Raw genomic sequence first — 21,565 nt, forward strand, 5'->3', positions numbered from 1 at the left:
TTTGTCTCTACTGTTTCTCTTAACACTCAGCTCAATTTTGCAGTTTACTCTTGCACTCTTATAAATGAATATGCAGTAAGATGCTGACACAAGAGATTTTACCTAAGGTCACAGAATACTACTTTCTCCTGTGTATATATGTTTTATCTTCTGTGAAAAACAGTGCCTCATCAAATACCAACAAAGCATCTGATTGTCATGGTGGTGTTCTTTACTTTCCTCTGCATATATTTCCATCTCTTTTTTCACCCACACACTTCTCTATAGAAATGCTTGGAAATAAAACATTATACTAAATTTTTTCTGACCTTACTGCATTCCGCCTACTTCTACAGAAATACAATTAAAATATGTTTACCTTGTTATTGAAAGCAACCATTTTAGCAATAATAGTTTTATCAATAGCAGGAAACAATGTATTCCCAATAAACTTCATATCTTCTGCTGACAGTGGATCAACATACACCTATAAAATAAAGAGTATTCAAGGTGTTTATAAAGTCAGAAACCTCTAAGACAGGATCATGATGTAGTTGAAACCAAACAAAAAAGCTTGCCTGTGTAAATCTATTAAGAAAGGACTTGGGGAGACCCTTCCTTCCACCTCCTTGTCTGTACGGATTCTGGCATCCAAAAATCTTTGTTGTCTTGTGCTGTACATGAAAATTCATTCCCAATTCCGGAACGTAAATCTCAGCTCTGTGGTCAAAGCATGCATTAAGCCCCTCTAACACAGACTGAGAAGCCAGATTCAACTGAGGAAAGAATGAAGGGTACAATATTAATGCTCCACAAAACATTTTTGCATAATCTCTAGTCTAATAGTCTGGGATATATAGAAGGTAAAATTCCATTTCATTGCTGTTCTAGAACTAACACAAGTTATTACCACCAGCTGGACTGTTATTATACTGGAGCAACTAACACTTCCTTATGTTCACTTGTTATTTGTACTGTGTTTTTTCACTGTGATAACAAAACAATTCTCCATTGTAAAACTTGCATTTTAAAGACTTTTCTTCCTGAACTTATGTTCATACATTTGTGGCACTCACAGCATTTTGTTTGTTTAAATTAAGGCAGTCTCAGCTATTTAATTATAGAAGTTGTTTGAAGTGGCATTCTTCTCAATAGGGGGGAAAAGGAGGTATACAAAGGGCTAAAGAGCTGAAGATTTTGCACTCTGCAGTAATTAGAGTGCATATTGCCAAGAAGGCAGATTGTGCATGCACACATGCTTGAAAGCACTTGCTACAGGGTACACAAACAAAACTGCAGTGGCAGGAAAGCTTATACTGGCAAGACGGAACTCTTCCCCATCTCAATTAAATCAGTAACCAACACAGTATATTAGTCCTCAGAAAAACACCTATTTCAGTGAAATTGTATCCATAAAGAACAATTGTACCGTAACTTCTGTTGACATTCTTCCCTAAAAACTTTCAAATGCAAATCAAACCTATCCTTGGTCTTCTGCAATAATTTAAGCTGGGATTCAATTCTTGTTCTCTTGTCTCAAAGAAATCTAGTCATCTCCTGCCTTCATGAAGAGAGGTCATTAGCACTCCAAGGGTATTTATTCCACAAGGCAAATCACCAATTTTTCTCTTCTAGAATATTCCACTTTATTTGTCTCCAAACCTGAATTTACCTCATCTAAGACAATCCAGTGTCCAGCCTTTAATGCTGCTAACAATGGTCCATCACGCCAGGCAAATTCTCCTCCCTTCCCACCTTCAACAGGCAAGTCTGTCCCAAATAAGTCTGTCACATCCTTTGGGAGTAAAGAACAGAAAGGGGGAGTTGAGGAATTACAAAATTTAACAGAAGTTAACAAATTATGTTTATGAACTGTACTTAACATTTTCTCCCTTTCCTTTTAATACCTACACTTTTAAGTCTAATTAAAAATTTTCAGCAATCGCAAAATGCTGAAAGCTTTTCCATTATAGGACTCTAGTTATAAGGTACAATATTTAACAATAAAATTTAAATTGCAACAGAAAAGCTAAAAAGCCTTAAAGCTGTTTTCGAGTAATGTTGCAGAAGCCAAGAAAAACACAGTAGACAAGGATATGCATGGCTTCACCTGAAAAGAACAGAAACTGGCATTCACTCACAGAAGCTTACTGCTCTGTCTGCTTCCCCCTCCCATTCAGTTCTGAGACCACTGAGACCAAGAGGGAAAAACTGACATTTCAGACAATGCCACAGTTAAAGAGAACTGTACTTTAAAAGTTATACAAAGCTTCTACCCTGCCATAAACACTGAGTAATGAAGATAATATTTTATTCTACCGTTTGCTCAGACAGGTTGATTCGAACAAGACAGTTCCCTGAGGCTTTTGCCAGAGCAGCAACCAGGCTGGTCTTGCCCACTCCTGGTGAGCCCTCCAACAAAATAGGTTTGTTAAGCTGTAGGGCTCTTAACAGTCTTTGTGCATTCACTGCTGTAGTCCCAGCATTTAAAGCATAATCTGTCATGTTGTTCCTCTGGAGAACAGGGCCTAAAACAAAGGAAAGATAAACCAGAAAACAATTAAACAATAAAGAATGTTTATGCTGGAGGCGCTGACAGTGTGTCTCTGAATGAGCTCACTCTGTAAACTGCTAATCTCAGTACAGCAAGCAATGGAGATCCAGCTTGTATGCCATTCTTGGAGATGTGGCACATATATTTTGTTTGACCCACAGCTGCATCTCAGCCCATCTCCCCACATTTATACTGAATTTTGCAAAAAAAAAAGCACATGGACTAATGATTTTTTTTGCCATGAAACCTCAATACCTCCTGGTTAATGACTTAAAGTAGAGATCCATCCCTGGAAAAAGCATAAATGTATTCTTGTACTTCACTCATGCGGATCTAAAACTCAGAAGCAGCTCTTGAAAAATTGACACTGAGGATACAATCCAGTCATGCTCCAGAACAACATTAACCTGTTCCATACACTGCCACTTCTGTGAAGGAACATCTCCTTAATTAAAAGTCTGTCAAATTCCAGCCAGTATAGCTCCTGGACATCACTCCCCCAAATGTGTAATACAGCAATGCTCATGTATACAAGATATTAATCACCAATGCATCCCACACAATCTGATACCTGTTTAGTATCAATGAATGCCAAAAAGTTCAAATATGAACATTTAATACAGCATTAGGAACACACAGGTCCATGAGCTTAAAACTAAGCAGCTGAGTTAGAAATCTCAGAGTCATCACTTTTTAGTCCTGTTGTGGTATTTAAAGGGTAACAAGCAGTGTTTTGATAGTTCCATTTGTATTTTTTTTTGTCCCATGAGGAACAGAAATGCAGGGATTAAACGATTTTGCCAAAATTGCAGCAAATCTTTGAGAGCCTTGAGCAAGGCATGGCATTAACCTCCATTCTGTTTAACTCTGTACTCAGGACTCCTGCTTTCTGTGCTTTGCACGAGGGCCAGGATGAGCTGCAGCTTTAGTTAGTGGAATTTAACAAGCATTTTGAGCATGCAAAAGTTATAGAAAATCACAACTGAAAATTTTAAAAAAGCTTTGTTAAACCAAAAAAATCTATGAATATTAGACTATTAAGAAGTAACGAAAAAAGGGAATGAACAGATGTGTCTTAATAAATGTGACTGAATTGTAATTGACACACTTGGAGACAGAAAAGGGATTTTCTAAAGCTAAAGAACCAATTAATTGTTCTATGAGGGTAGGTATCCTACTTAGATCTAGTGAATAACAAAACTACTGAAAATAGAAATCACAGAATAAATGTCCACCCACTCCCACAGTCTCTTGCCTCTTGGAATGAAAAACGGGTGAATTCCCATAAAGTTGTCCATCCATACAAACTCTTTTTCCTTTGTTCTGTCATAAATCTTTAGTTCATTCTTCTGATAATCAGTCAACTCAAAGAACTGATTCATTTTCTCACATAAGAACGTCAGGCATTTCTCACGAGCTAATAAAGCCGTATCAGCTGAGCAGGATGTTGTACCTGTAATTAGGAAAGTAAAGTGTGCTTCAAAACTTTAACTAGGCACATACATCCTACGACAAGAAACTCATCCCTCCATGTGCATGCAGGTTTATATTTTATTTTAATGCTTTCAGTACTTCCAGTACTATTTACCATGGACAGATTGCTCCATGAGCCCAGAACTAAGAACACCATATTTCCAATCCCCTTTCTTCTACTGTCACAATCACCCTGATACCTTGCCATAGGCCCCCCCAGGCTTTCTTTTCTGGCATTTCTTGTGCCTTCCACTTTTCCTCCTCTCCCTTATCCACTATTTATCAACTGGGCCAGCAGCCAAACACACAAAGATGCATTCTCAGCTATATGCATGGTACAGGCCAGCACAGACAGATGCTGACATGTGGAGTGGAGATAGAGAGCATAATATGTGCTCAAGTACTGTATCAGTTCAGTAAAACCACATCAAGTCAGTGAAAACCACAGGTTTTCTTAATTTGTGGGCTAGCCTTTGTAATATTATTAATCCTTCTAATTAATTTTGTAATATAATGAATCCCTCAATTTACTTCAGCTTGCTCTATTTCTCAAACTCTTGCTACTGAAACACAGAAAAGGCACATGATGTACAAACGGAAGTGAAAATGTCTCCTAGAAGAGTACCATGCTTCCCCAAAGGCAAAATTTTGTTTGCAAAAAGAAATTTTGTTTGCATTTGACTGAAAATATTAAATGTTTGACTGAAAATATTAATACCAATACAGAGCTTCATATTTTCTGCTACCAAATGAGCACTGAAGACTTACCTGATCCTATTCCATCAATGTACACCAAACATGCAGCATGAATAAAAGACATCCATGAAGAAATGTTAAGGTGGCTGCATCCCTTGGCAGAACTTGACTCATCCTCTGCCATGACATTCATAAAATTAACCCAGGCCAAGATGTCTCTCACACTGAGAATACACTGGCGACCAAACTCTTGATTTGTCAGCCATTCAACAAAGTCCATCATGAGTTCTGCTATGTCTGCCCCTAAAAAAAAAAATTGAAAAACAAACAAACAAAACACCAAATAAATCTGAGTTACCATTTTTGGTCACATCTACTACACTGTTGTAAAAACATCTTTAAGGCAGGTACAGCTGCATGAGCAATGTGGATGGGTACTCTATATACTAGAAACGGAATAAGAGAAGACAAAGCTCCTGCCTGAGCTGTAGTTACAGATCCTTTTAAATTCAGGTAACAAGACAGGATCAGGTGATTAATGCTAACAGTGAAGCTGCTGGCAGAAAGTGAAGTGCCAGTTCTTTCAATACTCTATGCTAAAACCAAGCTGGGACACTGAAGGGCTGGGGATACTTCAGCTACCTGGATGGAGAAATAAACACAGCCCCGAATTTCCTTCTGGCTAGACATATAAGATACACAGAGAAGGAAGAATGAAGTCCAGAATATATCACACTGTCCTCAGGGAGAAATGCAGCCGAAAAAGGGTGACAACGGCGTACATCCTGAGGAAAGGTTGGCAGCCTCCAAAACTCCTTATTTTCTTAGCAATATTTGAGTATCAACACACAGAAATACCTACCCTTGTGGTTTACTGCACCCAGAGACAATCCTGGATGAAGATTGTGTTTTACAATCTGTATCAAATCGTCGCGGCCATTGCTCTGCGGACACCATATTTCTGTAAATCTGTTGCGCAGCGCAGGGGAAAGCTGCAAACAAGCAGAGTGACAGAGCAATTAAAGATTCACTACAACATCTTCCTTAAAGGTCATTTAACAACAGCCTTGTAGTCACTGTACTTGTAAACAATAAATAAAGTGAACAAGGTAGATATTTCCTTCCAATTTTGACAGAAACACTTTGTAAGAAAAACTTTGAAAGAAGGATTTTTGAGACTTCTCGTACTGGCATCAATGCAGGAAATGGGTGATATAGAAAGTTCAAAAGAATATGGTAAGAAACTGAAGAATATGGGAACAAAAGAATATGGGAAGAAGCTGGTTTGCAAGCACTAAATCTCCACTTCATTTTTGGACACCATGTATCAAACAATGGCTCTGTAATCTACCTTTGCTTACAGAGGCAAACTACCACATGAAAATTCACCTTCAATCACAACTCGTTTCTTTAATTCCTCTCGTCCTTGGCTGAATTGGTCAAACAAAAATTAGTAGCACAAATGCAATCCAGAAATAAATCCTGTTTAAACACATGGCTTCAATGAATACTTCTCTATTTCAGAAACAACTTTAAATGAAGTACCCATCTTCTTTTGAGTAAAAGAGCTTCTGGGTTTTTTTTATAAACCTAACTTCCAACACTGCTTAAAAGTTGTAGGGTTTTGTTGTCTTACGGGGTTTTTTAAACATGTTTTAAATTACTTAATTCCCTACTTCAGAAGCAATTTTTTTCCTTTAATGAAAAACCTTTTTTGGGATGTGATGTTCATTATTCACTAAGAAACACAAGATGACCATCACTTTCTGAATAGCATTAAGGAGAAAATTCTGATATGCAACTTTGTACTACCCCAGAGACCTGGATTTTCTTTCTTCACAAGTCACAGTCCCTGTGCTTGAATATTCTATATATCAAGCCTAACTAGAGTATTTAGAGGCCAGAAGCTCCCTTTGACATTTTGCTGAGTATTCATTTATAATGCCAAAGTGACACCCCACAGAAGTGGCAGAAAACAGATTCACCCCAATCCTCCTTTAGAGAGACAAAGCAGATGCCAACTAGAAAGCACTGGATGCCAGAACTGACATGATGCATTTTTGCATTGCACCTCCAAACACTTAATAGTCAGTATGACCAGAAGATGCATGCTGTATTTCCAGATGTTTTGGCATTTACCTCCTTTTTCCCAAAGTCACCTCCTGGGTTCATGGTCGCAAGGATACGGAATTTCTTTCCTGCAACTAACAGTTCTACTTCATTCTCCTCATCATCTTGGCCACCTTTTTCAGCAAGCACCAATGTCTTTTCAGCTTCAAGAACACTAGAGAGAAGGCAAAAAAAATATTGCTTAAATTCTGCTCCACACTTCAAAAGATCACTTAAAAATGAAAATCATATTAATTAAGCTGGATAAACTTTCCTTTACCCAATATAATGGGTAACAGAAAAGACTAAAATGAGGGATACTGCTGCAAACAGATAATGAAGTTGAATTTATATTTTAGTTGTTCTGGGGGTTTTCTTTACACACACACACACACACACACACACAAAAGAGGGGAATAACTAGATTTTGCTTCTGGGACTTGACAAGGTACATAATGCTCAGTGGCAGGCTGTAAAGTTAATACTGCAGATGGTAAACCAGAGATTTTACTTTCAAGTTTTATTTGTACCATTGTCCTTTTCAGGAAGAGAGCAGCTCACATAAGCCAGGAAACAGAAGTGCCTAAAAGAAGGCAGATTTACCCCACTCATGTTTGGAATGAACAGACACATTGAGGATGCTTAGTACTACCACATTTCAGACATACCTGTTAAGTCGCTCTAGTACAGAATCATCAGCTAAAGAAATCTCATCAAGGAGAAAGAAACCCTCCTCCTTCATTGCTAAAACAAGAGGTCCATCACACCACTCAAAGAGTCTAGAACCATCAGACTCCTCCTAAGACATGGAAAAGAAAGTGAGAAGTGGTAACTGCTGCTTTTTACTTCCATGGTGACACCATCCAAGGTATTACTGGTGCAAGACAAACCTGCTCCTGGGACCTGTGCCTGACTGGTCGCAGCCCTCCCAGGAAGTCTGATGTCTCCATGTGCAGGTGGCAATTCACTGAGTACAGCTTCTGATTTGCTAGTGCTGCAAAGATCTGACAAATGGTGGTTTTACCACACCTGCAACCAAGTAATTTGATTAAAAAGGATGAATTAAAAAAAGAAGCAAAACCAAGGAATCAGCTCACTTTGGACAGGATTCATACTTTCATTGAAGAGCTATGAGGCAAAGGAACAGCATGCAAATTTTCTTCTGCTCCCTTCCTTGAAAGAAATGTATGCAAAGTGAAGCAATTTCTGGGACAACTGCTGCTGACTCGGACAAGACAACAGCTGCATTGATGGCTTTCTGCATGTTCAAAGTCAAATTTATTTCAGCTGGCCCTTACAGATACTCAACCAGCCTAAGCATTTCACTGAACTGGAAATGCTACATGTCTAGATCAAGCCTAAGTTTGAGGGAATAAACTGCTGAGTATCTAGTTTTCATTTACTACCCAAGTAAATTTTCCTTCTCTCTTTTCTTGCGTTTTTCTTTCCTTCTCTTCCATAAAAATTTACTCTACAAATTTATAACCAGCACAAGAACAGACAGTAGCTACTTCCACAACCTCCATTACAACCTATGAGGTGGAGAACTGATAGCAAGACTATATTCAAGCTCATAAAACATGCAAATTGAATGTGCTCTCAAAAAGAAGAATGTCACAATACCCCAAAAGCAGCCCCTCCTGTGAGGAACAGTGAGATTCTACAGGGCACCTTGTAAGCTGGGGACTGAAGTCAGTTCACTTTCATTTTCCTACTTTTATGTCACTTCTATGTAGTTACACAATGCAGATAAACCCATCAAAGACACAGGTTAAATGAGATGCATCTGCTTCCCCTCAGAAAGGAACTGTGAAAAACAGCAGCTGCAAGGCTGCCATGAGACAGGCTTAAATCAAAAGATCCCAGATCAAAGCAGCACTGAAGCCCACACAATCATTTTGTCTCCAGCTCAACAGCCAGTACAGCACTACCAAGAACATCATAAAAAACAAGATTACCCAGTGTCTCCCACCAGCAGTACTGGTTCACCAAACTCCAGGGCTCGTCCCACCAAAATGGCAAGTCTCCTCATCCCTTGAGTCCAGACAACATGGTTAAAATCCCTGTCCATCACTGACATCCACGTGGAAGACTTAGCTGCACAACACAAAGCAATCCATCAGCTTCAGTCACATCTAGAGATCTACCAGTGGGATCCCTCTAGGGAACTCACCCAGTAGCTTTTTGACACTTTCCCCTGAGAAGAGAGACTCAGGATATATTTTTTTCTTGAAGTGTTTTTCAATGACATTTTGAATAACATCCACCTCCTCCTGTTTCCTGACTCTGCCTGCCAGAAGCATAAAACCTACAAAACAGAGGAAGAGAGAAAGCAATTACTACCCGGGTAATCAGCAACAAAAATTTACACTTAAGATGTGGGGACTGGAAAGCAATTCTACAGACACTTTAAAAAGCTGGGGCAGCAGAGCTCACCATCATTTGCTAAGTGCTGAAGCCAGTCATACTCCTTGTGCAGCTGCTCTGCCAACCTGTACCTCTCAGCCCAGCGGAACAGATCGCGCAGGGTAATGAATCCGTGCTTCCCAGCAAACACCGTCGAACCTCTGCGGTAAGACTGTCACAAGAACAAAGGTGAGGTGTTTTTTAATCAACCTGTCCAAAAACTTCAGGCAAAGCTAATAATCCTTCTCTGCAGTGACATTGCAACAAGAAAATACTATGAATAACTACCAAAAAAAGTTCAGTAGAGTCACAATATCTAAACACTAACTCCTTTTAGGCAGGTATTTGATAAGCATCAGGAACTAAATAATTTAGATAATGATAATTAAAAAAAAAAAAACAACTAATAATAGAATAGGTACCTGGAATAAAACAAAATCAGCCTGTGCTGCAGTAATTGCTTTTAAATACAAGGTCGTTTTAGCTACATACTAAGTGTCATAATGTCTGTTGAATACGGGAGTATCCAAACATATTCAAAATTGCTGCTTAAAAATAATACCAAATTTCACATGACCCAAAGTCCCCTACAAATCCAATACTGTGCTTTGGTTCCAGAGATAATTCAGGGGATAACTCTACACATTAAATCACAAGGTGTCTCATTTTCTGGGTTTTTGGTGGTTTTTTTTTTTTTGCTCCTAGCTTTCTCTCAAATCTGACACCACCTTCCATAGCCTTAGTCTTAACCACTGAAAATTAGTACCTTGGTGGGTTCTCTCAGTGATTCAGGATTTTAAATATCCTTCAGCCAGCAATACCTCCCCCTTGAAGGAATTTCTATTACTTAGTGCATGTTACTTTGAAGTAGGTTTGCATTTCTTATGCTAAAGGAAAAAAGACTCTCATACTTGCAGGTCTAACATGACTTTGACAAGCTTGCTGCAGTAAGAAGGTGGCAAACTGCACCGCTTGTGCAGGATGGTTTCCAGTTCAGCACTTGGCAGTTCATCAAAATGCAGCTCCACAAAACGATTTCTGAAGGCTCTGGACAAAACCTAAAATATGAGACCACAGCACTATTTGAACTTTTTTCCTTTGATATTGCTCATAGATGTTCCCCCACACATCCAAATAAGGATCATGTCATAGCATACAAATTAGCACACACACATCAACATTGAGAGAAAGCATAAGAGACAGTCTGGATGAGGATAAAAGCTTCAAAATGGACTGAGTGTTTTAAGGGCATAGGCAGCTAGGCACTACAAAGCCACAAGCTCACTCTCCCAACAATGGGAGTATTGGAAGGGTAAAAGTAATAAAACTTTTAGGCTGAGACAGTTTCATAGGTAAAGCAAAAGGTGCATGTGCAAGCAAAGCAAAACTAGCAATTCATTCATCACTTCACACCAACAGGCAGGTATTCAGCCATCTCCAGGAAATAAGGGCTTCATCAGACACCAGAGTTACTTAGGGAAACAAACACTGAACTCCCCTTCTTCCTCCTCCCCCCAGTTTTGACTGCTGAGCACAATGTCATATGACATGGAACTTCCCTCTGGGCAGTTGGGGTCAGCTGTCCCAGCTGTGTCCCCTTACACCTTCTTGTGCACTCCCTACCTACTCCAGAAGGAGGTGGGGCACTATGACAAGCACAAAAGGCCTTGAATTGGTCAAACTTTGCTCAGCAATTAAGACATCCCAGTGCTATCAACGTTGTTTTGATAACAAATCCAAAGCACAGCACCATACCAGTCACCATGAAGAAAATTACCTATTCCAGACAAGAAACAGTACAAAATGGACTTCTACAGCCTAAGTAGAATCTCTTTTCCAGTGCTCTTGGACAAGAAATGCTGATTCAAGTATAATATACATCAAAACTCCAGTTCACTAAATAACTTAAATCTTAACTACCTAAAATTAATTAGAAATTCTGTATCCATGAAACAAGCAACTCACCTAAACAGAGCCCAGCTGTACTGACAGTCCACAGCCACCTCAACTCTCTCCCTCTTGAGAGATTCATGATGCTACACATGGATCATGACATTTTCACATCACACTTTATATATGAGAGAGATTAACTCCACTGAAGTCTTAGCTACCCAAAAGGAACAGATCATACAGACCTTTCTGCCACCATAGAGACCTGGAGGGTTCTGTGTGGCAAACAGCATGAAGCGAGGGTGAGCTTTGACAACCTCCTGAGTCTCAGTAATGAACAGCTCTCTGTTATCATCCAACAAGCGGTTGAGAGCCTCCAGAACATCAGTGGGAGCCAAATTCAACTCATCTAGAACGATCCAGTAGCCCTTTCTCATTGCATCTATGAGAATGCCTTGGGGGGAACAGAAAAACGCCTAGTTAAAAATCTTATAAAGCAAATCTAACAGAAGCATCCACTCAGATACTTTCAGCAGCCCATTTCATTCAGGCTGAACACTAATCCAGAGAAGAGGCAACAGTATTGTTTAAACTGTTGGCTTATCATCTTTTAGGTCCCATAGGACAAGCATGATGAGACAGACATGAACTTTTCAGAACTCACTGAAATTCACACAAGTGATTATCATTAAAGTGCAACTACTAACTTTATGACAGGTCATCTCTCCACTGTAATAAACCAGACAAGTTAATCCAAAAAGGAAGAACAAAAAACCAGCCACTGAAATGAGACAGGAATTCAGAGTATATGGAACATGTTCACTTACCTTCCTTAAATACCAGCTTCCCAGAGGCATCTGATGTGTAACAGCCAATATATTCTTGGATGTCAGTATGCTCATGGTTGTTAATCCTTACACAATGATTCCCAGTAGCAGCAGCCAACCAGCGAATTAAACTGGTTTTACCAACAGAGGTCTCTCCTTGAATCAGTACTGGATGAGTCCTAAAAGCCATGACCAAAATAGTGGGTTAGAAGCATGAGCCATGACTTTCTCACACACAAGATGTGAACATTGTTAAATCACACTGCCAAAATACCACCACTTAACTCCTTTGGGGTATCACATACTAACAGGGAAATAGAAATATCCTTACTCCCAAATGCTAACAGCTGCACAAGAAGCTTTACATGGCAGTGCAAAATAAGCAGGTTATTCTAAGTGCAAATTTCTAGATCAGAATTTAAATAAAACAAGGTATGGCAGTAAGATGGTTTAAGGAAACAGAAAACACATGTATAAATTTCAAGTCACTCTATAATGAAAAGTTAACTGCAAAGTAGAAGGAAAATATACATTAGTCATCCAAACAATAAAGATTAGAGGGACACCAACAACTCTAGGCCTAAACAAAAGTATTTACCTTATTTTTTTAAATAAAGAAGTTAAAACACTTACCCTGCAGATACAACCCTGACAATGTCTTTCAGATTAAGCTTAACTGAAGGGGTGAGTACATAACTCTCATCTACTGTAGGTTCTTTGTCCCCAGCTGAAATCCAGTACCCTTCTATGAGTATAAAACTCCCTCCTTTAGGTTTTGGTATTTGCTAAGGAGACATTACAGAAAAAACAGATTATACAGATGGGGTTCAATTTGCTAATGAAAACAACTACTGTTACACCACTGCTACATATTCTCTAAAGAAATTTTAAATTAATCCCTGAGCACTCCTGAAGTAAATATTGTCCCCTTGTCACAGAACGCAAATTACAGGAAAAATGTGATCAGATTATTTCAGGGTCATGAAGCAGGACTCTTTGCCAGTGGCATAAAGATAGAAACGTCTCAAGAGTCTTAGCATTGAATTTTGAAGGGCGTTTACAAGCAGAAACTTAGCTTTAATCTTTTTTATATATTTATACACATTTTCCAGCATGAAAGGGTTTATTTTGAAACAAATACCCATCTCTTTAACTGGCTTCCCCGTCCCCCAAGCAAACTCATGCTGAGTTCCCAGCACTACTGACATTCTTCCTTTCCCATAAGAGACAAAGCACAGATGCTTCCTCATATCCATATGTTCTGCATTCAGAGTCTAAAAATATAAAGCCTGAGAAAGCTCCTCCAAAGTCTGTGAAAGCTTTACAGTTGGAACCACTGCATTAAGCTGCCCACACTTCACAGTGCTTTAGTTATTCAGGCTTCCATATTTTTCCAAATTAATAAATATTCAAGCAAAGTAAAAAAATAAAAAATAATGGCATTAATGTTTTCCACTTCTCAACTTTGTAAAATGAAAACCAGAACTGCTAGAATGAAATGCAGAGGAAAAAATGAGGGAAGACAACTCAAAATAAATTCTACTTTAAATACTAGACAGCTCTTCATAATCTTAGTTGCCTACCTGCTTGAGAAGGCTTTTGATGTTGCCAGAGACTATATGCTGGCATATCAGCTTTTGAACCACCGGGTGAGAACCTCTGTCAAGCTGTGTCAGGAAACTCAAACAGAAGCCCTAAGAAGAATTATTTTCAGTGATAAACATGAAAAATAAGGAAAAAACATACAGATTAAAATACTGAACTTAGAGAAGATTATCCTTTACCCAAACAACCTCTGTAGTGAATACACACTGAAACAAATGCCAGCCCAGGTAATCACCTCATACAGGGAGCGTGCTATGCTGCCACATGGATTAGATGCTGCAAATCTCAGTGCTCTGCACAGGGTACGGAGACTGTAGTGAGGTCTGTGGCCAGTTCCATCCACCAGCTTGGTTTCTGCTTCCTTTCTCACAGACAAATAAAAGCTGCAAAAATAAAGTTACATAGAGCTGTTACTGATCAGACCACTGCTCCAAGGAATCAAACCCCAAGTATGAACACTTCAGTTTATCCCCAACTGTTACTTTTCTCAAAAGCTCCAGGTTATGAAAGGCATGCCAAGCTCTGCCATCTGTACAGTCAGTGAAGCACAGCAACAGAGTATTTTTAGAGCTGTATTTCTGACAGAGCTCAATATACAGAGAGTGACTATAAACTCCAGATATTCTAAACATGAGATAGGCTCACCTTGCACTAGGGGAAAGAAAGGTAACTCTAGACAAACACACAAGACTTTCTTCAGAATTATCTACAGAAGCAAGCCATTGTAGTCTCTCAGACGTGAAAGAGGACTGAAACAACAATGCTATTTAACTGCTGTCACCGAGAAAAGAATTCTGAATTTAAAAAAATTTAAATCTCTTTCCCACAAATACAGAAACCTGCAGAATTAAGAAGATGGATGTCTATACTCTTCTGTTTTCTACAGCTATGCCAACTGCTGCATGGGGAGCATTATAGTGTTTCCCAAAGCAGTCTAACCACAGACTACCGTCACACACTTACTTTGTGTGACTTATTTCATCAAGAATTTTAAAAGATTACAGTCAACTTACTTCACAATTCCTTGTAATGTATTTTTGTTCACATTCAAGCTTCTCAGATAATCCATTATAAGAATTTGCAGGTCTCCTTCATTTCTCAATTCTTCTACATAAAGTTCAGTAAATCTGCAAGAATCAAATCAATCTGTAACACTTAAGACACCTGACCATACTGAAAAATCATGTTATATATAAATCTCATGGCATGTAACATTTTAAATTTTGAAGTAACAGAATACTGATTGTTAAAGCTGCAGACCTATAGGCTGTCAAACCTACAGACAGACTCAAGAACCAGAGCAGCTGAAAAATAAGGTATTACTAATACTTTCAAGTAACGTATCTGAATTAGCTTAACATCTTAGACTGATAGTGAACAGTGTTCACTTAAATTACAATTTTAAACAATTTGCAATAGATACTCAAATGTTACAGCCTAAACAATGAAGCACTAACACAGCAGTAGCTATTTTTGACAAATAGTAGTAGGTATTTCTGACAAATAGAAATATAAATTCATTTAAACTTAGTTAAAGTTATGCTGATGCTGAAGTCTCTTTTCTTCTGTATTACACTCATTTTCTTTCCTTTCACTATTCTGCAAGAGAACCAAGAGCAATAAAACCTTGCTTTGCCATTAATAACTACAAATGACTAGTTACACACAGCTTGTGCATCTCTAGTGTCTTGCCCTCTAGAGTGTTTATGAATCTGGGAAGGGAATACACATGCAACTTTTGGCACTCATGAGTAAAACTGCATCAAGCAGGAGATTTGTGCATACAGGAATAGGTAATGGTACTGAAAAATGGATTTGCCACAATTTCAGCTGCCTTGCTACAGCTTAAATGCTTTGAGACCACGTATCAAATATTTCAGTATCACACCACCATGCAAACCACCTTCCTTTTGAGTGAACGAGACTGGATATGCAGCTTTTTACAAGGATCCTCAAAACTTCTGAGTTAAAAGAAAGGCTGCTAAGGAGACACCAAGCACTTACCTGTCTTTTTCACTCCCATCAGGAACATAATGCTTTTGGCATTATGCTGCAGTACCTGGGAATGCTGCAGTAGCATTCCCAGGTGCTGACGGCTTAAATGTGAAAAATAATCATTTCCTGCTCCCAATGACAACACTCTACACTACTGCTAGACCATTTGTTCACGGCTCAGCTAGTCCACCAAAGTATTTTGCTGACTCTAAAACCTTCACTATACATCTCACACAGGTAGTACATTTGAGTTCATACGTGCATCCTCAGGCTTCAGATAAAGCATTCTTCACTGGTCAACTCCTGAAACTAATTAAACTCTGAAAAAGACAGTGACTACTTTATCCCAGAATCATTATTTCCTACCTGTTTCTTATTCCTAAAGGAAGATTTCTCTTTCCAACATCTGTAGCTGGATTCATGCACGCAAACAAGCGAAAATCAGGGTGACGGACAAGAGGTTCTAAAGCAAAATGGAAATAAAAGACAAAGTTCATGATAAACACAGGATATTTATGTGTTAAATATGGTGTATTTGATCTAAGGCAACTTTCTATTGCTGCACTACTACATCTCCTTAAAAATGCCAGCGTCAAGAATTTTCAGAGAATAATCCCATGTGATTTTATCAGAAGTACCTGTATCTACACAACAGCCACAGCCAAGTGAAACCCTGACTTTTTTTGTGGGTAGCAAGATACTGTAATAACGCAAAACATTTCAAAAATTACGTGAGCCCTAAACTTGGAAGTCCTTTTGCCTCTTTCAGAACAATAGTCAGTGCTTCCCTAGGCCAGGAAGAAAATCCAGCCTGGGATGCTCACACAATCTGTAGCCTCTCTCTGTAGCTTTTGAGAGCAGCATTCAGCAACCATAGTTTTGTATCTTTACATCTCTAAAAGGAGTTAACTTTCTAGACATCAGCCCCTACAGTGCTGCTGAGAACACACCAGTGTTTTGGATCTCTTGCAAAGAAGTACGAAATCTACAAAGAGCGCATTGCTCTCTTGGCATACATTCACTTTAATGGTAAATGATCTCAACTTATTTTGAACTATACAGGATAGGGAACTCAGCTTAATACCAAGATACAGCATAAGAAAGCATAGAAATAGTACCTGTGTCTCCTCTGTCTAGTAACACCAGTGACCCAGATGATCCTTCCAATAAACCACTCAGGCACTCCAAAGTCTCTGCTGCAGCCAAGTTAATCTCATCCAATAAAACCCACTCTCCTTTTTTTACTGCTTGTGCCAGAGTACCCTAAAAGCAAGATCAATTTGTTAATCATGTTGCCAGGAATGAAGTGTCAACTGAAACATTCAGATACTGGAAATACTTGGTGTGCAATCTATGGCTTGATTAGACAAATGCCAATTCCAGACCTTTCACAGCAGTTTTACTGCTCTCTCTCAATAACAGCAATCATTTTGCCAGTCACAGAACCCAAACAGTTTTCATATCATTGTATCAGTTGCCAATTAGATTGGCTCGAATACAACAGATTAAGACCCCTTCTTTGTGCAATCTAGCACTGTGGTGCATATGTGTCACTACCACATGAGAATAAAATTAATCCAAAGAAATCCAAAGATACAAGCAGTATTATGCTCTCAAGGAATCTGCACCCTATTGATTAACACTGTATTAAATCAGAGGTTCTCCAACTACTCACAAACACATTTTTTTATAGAGGACTGGTCAACATTTCACACACTTTACATGAAATTTGAGACAATATATTCAGATTATCAGGGTGACAATAAACAAGCATAAATAAACGTCATGGTTTCTCCTAATCACACAGAATGTCATCAAAACATATTACGGGTTTGAAACATTTAGAAAAATCACTTCTAGATAAACAGCTCAGATTCTTAATATTAAATCCTGCACAGGAATCCCTAGCCAGAAGCAATCCCTAGCCTACTGGAGACTGATCAAGAAGTTTTTTCTAATCTCCTAGAATTAAAAAGAAGATATGACAAACTGATAGCCTTATCATACCAGTACTAATTGCTGTAACACAACACTGAATAAATGTGCTAGCACAAACCAGTCTCCACTGCCCATCTCCCCACTGCTTCCTTGAATCTGCACACTTGATTTCATGGAGTTACCATGGCACACATTTTACTTCACAGCAAGGTTCTTGCCAGGAAGCTACTTATATAATTCTGATTGCAAAGTCTTCAAAATACTTCTCCTTATTTCTCCTAGCATCAAAATGCAGATATCTAAATACCTCAACAAATGCAAAGAGAAGGGCATTTTCTGTCATTTTCATCTGTTGATGAGCATGATTCAGTTTAAGACCAAATGCCTCCCACTTTTCCTTCAGTGGTAAGCCTGCAAGAAAATAAATTTAAGTTTGTACCATGAGAACAATAGCACAAAAAATGTTTGACAACAGTTTTTTAATCAAGTTGTTTCAAGCAGAGAGATACAAAAGTAAGCTCAAGCAACACAAAAAAAAAAAAAAAAAAGTCCTGCAGATGACACAAATAAAAAAAATATTTAATCTTGTTGTTTTGGTTTTGGGTACGTGTGGTTTTTCGTTTTTAGATTTAACTGTGCCCATATGTCAACAGTCCTCAGATAATTTGCTGTTCATTCCCAGATGAGGAACAAATATTATATTGCACTTTGTTCCAGCATGACTGTCACCACTAATTTCCAAAGAGACGTGTCAAAAAAATAAACCCAAATTTATAACCGTTATGACAGAACAGATTAATAAGGAACACTTCAGTATCAATAATTAACACACTATTGCTTATCAGATACAACAACGTTTACTATAGAACTGATTTCAGTTATTTGTTAAAATCACTACCTGAGCTACATACAACATCAAAACTCCTAAAGAAACTGCAAGTTACAGATTTCAGCTTGTCTTTATTTTAGGACTGTCACTTTTTTTGTTTTTTTTTTTTTTTACATTTGGGGGCATTTAATTTAATATCTGCATATTCAGAAGAACCAGTTAAAAGAAGAGTGGAGATAAAGTTCATAATTACTTTTATTTAGCCCAAATGGAATGAAAGCTAGAACTTCACTTTTTCTGCTGTTCTAGAAGCAGAAACAACTCCAAGCAAGGCAAAGCATCAACATCGCTTCAGCTCCAAAATGGGTTGTGAAGTATAAAACAAGAAAAACTTATTTGGAGATAAAACCACTCTGGAACAAAATAAAGCACTAGGCCAGTCAGCATCACTAACAGAGGAACCAAGGCAAAAGCAAGATCTTAAAAATAATTCCTACCCTAAAACAGCAATTACTTTGGGTTTGGTTCTGTTATTGTTGTTTTGCTTTGTTTTTTAAAAAGGACATGTTTGTGAGACATAGGCAGGTTCCAGGGCTGAAAGTGTGAATGCATTCACATAGAAGATTGACACACAAACAAGGACTGCTCATCAGCACAGCAAACAAGTACTGAGTGGAAGCCAGATGTCAAGGGTACCACAGGGCAGACAATCTCCACACTCTCAGACATAGCTAACAGCAGAGATGAGTTAGAAAAAGGAAAACCAAAACAAAACAAAACCCAACCAGAGTTCTAACAGTGTTCTGAATATCTTGTTACAATGTTGACACTGCATTTCTCAAAACCAGTAAAAAAAAGATGCACTATAGGGGGAGGGAAAAACCCCCAAACTTCAAACAAACCCAAATTAAAAGAACAAAATTCACCGATATTTATCGGCCCTCTGCATGGTTTAGCACTAATGTGTGTTTGATCCACCTGAAGTCTTACCAGATGCATTTTCTTTTACTTCTTTATTAATAGCAGATTTATGAATATGCTGCATTAGTTTTAGCAGATCATGCCAACGCTTCTGTCTGTAGCAAGTCTGAATATGTCCCAAGAATGTTTGATTTTTCTTCCTGGAGAATGTCTGAGAGAAGAGTTCTTCAAAAGACTCTCGCAGAGGGAGCCAGATCAGCTTGTTATCCACAGGCTTGTAACTGAAGAGAAGAAAAGACTAAATTACTTATGTGAGACAGAGCCACCTGTGAACTTAAAAAAGAAAACAAGTCCAAAACCAGTTACTTGAAACAACAATAAACTGCATGGATGAACCCTTGTTTTGGAAGTTTTTTACTCAACTAAAGAACTAATAGAATCACACATATTTTAGTGTACCATGAGTTGATTTTGTAAAGACAGGAACACCCTGATAAGCAAAATATTTGTAATACTACCAAACAATCTGTCCAGTGAATATTACATCAGATTTACATTGAACAGCTTAGCCACTTTGGCCTGGACATTGGGCTGTGTTTTTGAATGACTTTATCACACACAGCTCTGCACACAATTCAGTGAAACTGCTCTGCTCTTCAGCAAAGAGAAGATTTCTCCATGCAAACATATTTATTAAGACATTTATCCAACTAGATAACAGATAGTGCCCATTTGTACTGCAGAACAGACAAAACAGTGGTCAGTGACTCACCCCCCCAAGAGATCTGCTGTGTCACTTTGTTGGTTCATGTTGACCACCCTCAAACGGTGTCCTTGAAACAGAGATGAAAAGCACCATCAACACATCCACTTGTGGGTTTGTTCATTTGTTGTTTGTTTAATTATCTTCATGTAAGTTACAATTGTCACACATTATTTACCTGTAATATGAGCTAGGTACTGGACTGCTGAGGTTTTGCCAGTTCCTGTTTCACCAACCAAGAGCACAGGCTCCCCTTTGACAACACACACTGCAAGCTGTTCAATCAGCACTGCAGATGGCCGTGTGGCAGCAAAGGTATGTTTTGCCCTGGAAAAACAAAGCAATTTACTCAAACTAAGATTCAGCAAGGAGCTCCTTTCAATTTTGCCTTTATTATTTTTTTTAGTGGAGTGCTTGGATTCAGGATTTTTTTCTAATATAGGTCTGAAAAGAAATAGTTCTAAGATACCCTTCTAAGATACTAATTTTTCTCAAGTCACAACCTAAAAATTCAGGGTTTCCAAATAACTTCCTGGACAATGAAGTTACCAACACATACAAAAATCTCCCTCTACCAAGACAGAGCCACCACAATCTTGTTATAACAGCTGTGGAACACTCTTTTGAAGACACTCTAGTTCAAAGAAGCTGACAATCTCCATGCTTTGGCTGCAAGAAGCATGATGCAGACACTCTTAAACATGCACAAGCTAAAACTCAGATTGCAAGGGAAAGAGCTTTCACATTCCTTTCGCTAGAATGAGAATACCCAATTCGAATTTTCCTTAAACCCTGTGACCTGCAGCCTATTCTATTCCCCCAAAGCATATTTTAATTCACTTGGAAACTACAGGATATTCCACCTCTGTACAGTGAGAGCCTGGTTCTGCTTCTTCACAAGATTCACTCTTCCAACAGAGACTTCTTGTTCCCGTATTGAAATTTCCGGTTTATAGAGTTCACAGAAGAACTCCACCTGTGAAAAAAAATCAGCATTTCCAATACTAATGTTGCTTATGTCACAGTAAGAACACCCACGCCATGCTACCATGCTACCAGTATTATTTTGCAGCAAGTTAATTTTTAATAGTAAAATTCTGTATTTTGGAAGTTTTACATAATTATCACCTAAAATAGTGAAGGACTTCAGAAATGTTTTTATCTGTACAAACAACTTTCAACTTAATAACTTGGCAATAGTCTTTGCCACTGTATTTCTACTTCACCTACTTACATGGTAGCTCAACTACACAAACTTGAACAATTATTTTAACAATAAACAATCTCCCTTAAAAAAAACCCCTTTGTGTAAACAAGGATATTTTGCCACTTGCAGGGAATAATATATTCCTGTAATGAAATAATGCAAAGAAGGACAAAGACAAAAACCCACAGAAGATTCAGGCATCCATCTGTCAACTTAAAGTAACAATAGAGGGAATTTGCCTTGCAGACTTCTATAGTCAGAAATAGTTGACAAAGACGTGATTTTGTTTGATTCTGCCATTTACAGAGCTCCAGAGAGGCAGCTGATTTTGTAACCAGTGAGTACAGAACAAGTAGCAGTAACAATCATGTTT

At 38.3% G+C, this 21,565-nt stretch overlaps 1 protein-coding gene across 1 annotated transcript in view; it reads right to left on the reverse strand.

Moving 5' to 3' along the window:
* MDN1 (midasin AAA ATPase 1) overlaps window positions 1-21,565 on the reverse strand; it is a gene marked incomplete at its 5' end in the record, with an annotated part of 93,416 nt that overhangs the window by 50,330 nt on the left and 21,521 nt on the right. Inside the window, 27 exons of the mRNA XM_084202056.1 lie at window positions 359-466; window positions 558-755; window positions 1,652-1,774; window positions 2,299-2,507; window positions 3,789-3,986; window positions 4,775-5,005; window positions 5,565-5,694; window positions 6,842-6,986; window positions 7,480-7,610; window positions 7,702-7,840; window positions 8,770-8,908; window positions 8,985-9,119; window positions 9,248-9,389; window positions 10,129-10,275; window positions 11,353-11,561; window positions 11,935-12,113; window positions 12,568-12,719; window positions 13,518-13,628; window positions 13,775-13,922; window positions 14,553-14,666; window positions 15,901-15,997; window positions 16,653-16,797; window positions 17,780-17,883; window positions 19,292-19,503; window positions 19,995-20,055; window positions 20,164-20,312; window positions 20,849-20,961. Of these exons, the coding sequence (XP_084058182.1) occupies window positions 359-466; window positions 558-755; window positions 1,652-1,774; window positions 2,299-2,507; window positions 3,789-3,986; window positions 4,775-5,005; window positions 5,565-5,694; window positions 6,842-6,986; window positions 7,480-7,610; window positions 7,702-7,840; window positions 8,770-8,908; window positions 8,985-9,119; window positions 9,248-9,389; window positions 10,129-10,275; window positions 11,353-11,561; window positions 11,935-12,113; window positions 12,568-12,719; window positions 13,518-13,628; window positions 13,775-13,922; window positions 14,553-14,666; window positions 15,901-15,997; window positions 16,653-16,797; window positions 17,780-17,883; window positions 19,292-19,503; window positions 19,995-20,055; window positions 20,164-20,312; window positions 20,849-20,961 (3,969 nt within the window). The remainder of the gene's footprint in view (window positions 1-358; window positions 467-557; window positions 756-1,651; window positions 1,775-2,298; window positions 2,508-3,788; window positions 3,987-4,774; window positions 5,006-5,564; window positions 5,695-6,841; window positions 6,987-7,479; window positions 7,611-7,701; window positions 7,841-8,769; window positions 8,909-8,984; window positions 9,120-9,247; window positions 9,390-10,128; window positions 10,276-11,352; window positions 11,562-11,934; window positions 12,114-12,567; window positions 12,720-13,517; window positions 13,629-13,774; window positions 13,923-14,552; window positions 14,667-15,900; window positions 15,998-16,652; window positions 16,798-17,779; window positions 17,884-19,291; window positions 19,504-19,994; window positions 20,056-20,163; window positions 20,313-20,848; window positions 20,962-21,565) is intronic.

The sequence above is a fragment of the Fringilla coelebs genome (genome assembly GCF_963513975.1).
Source record: "Fringilla coelebs genome assembly, chromosome: 3".
Classification (NCBI taxonomy): Eukaryota; Metazoa; Chordata; class Aves; order Passeriformes; family Fringillidae; genus Fringilla; species Fringilla coelebs.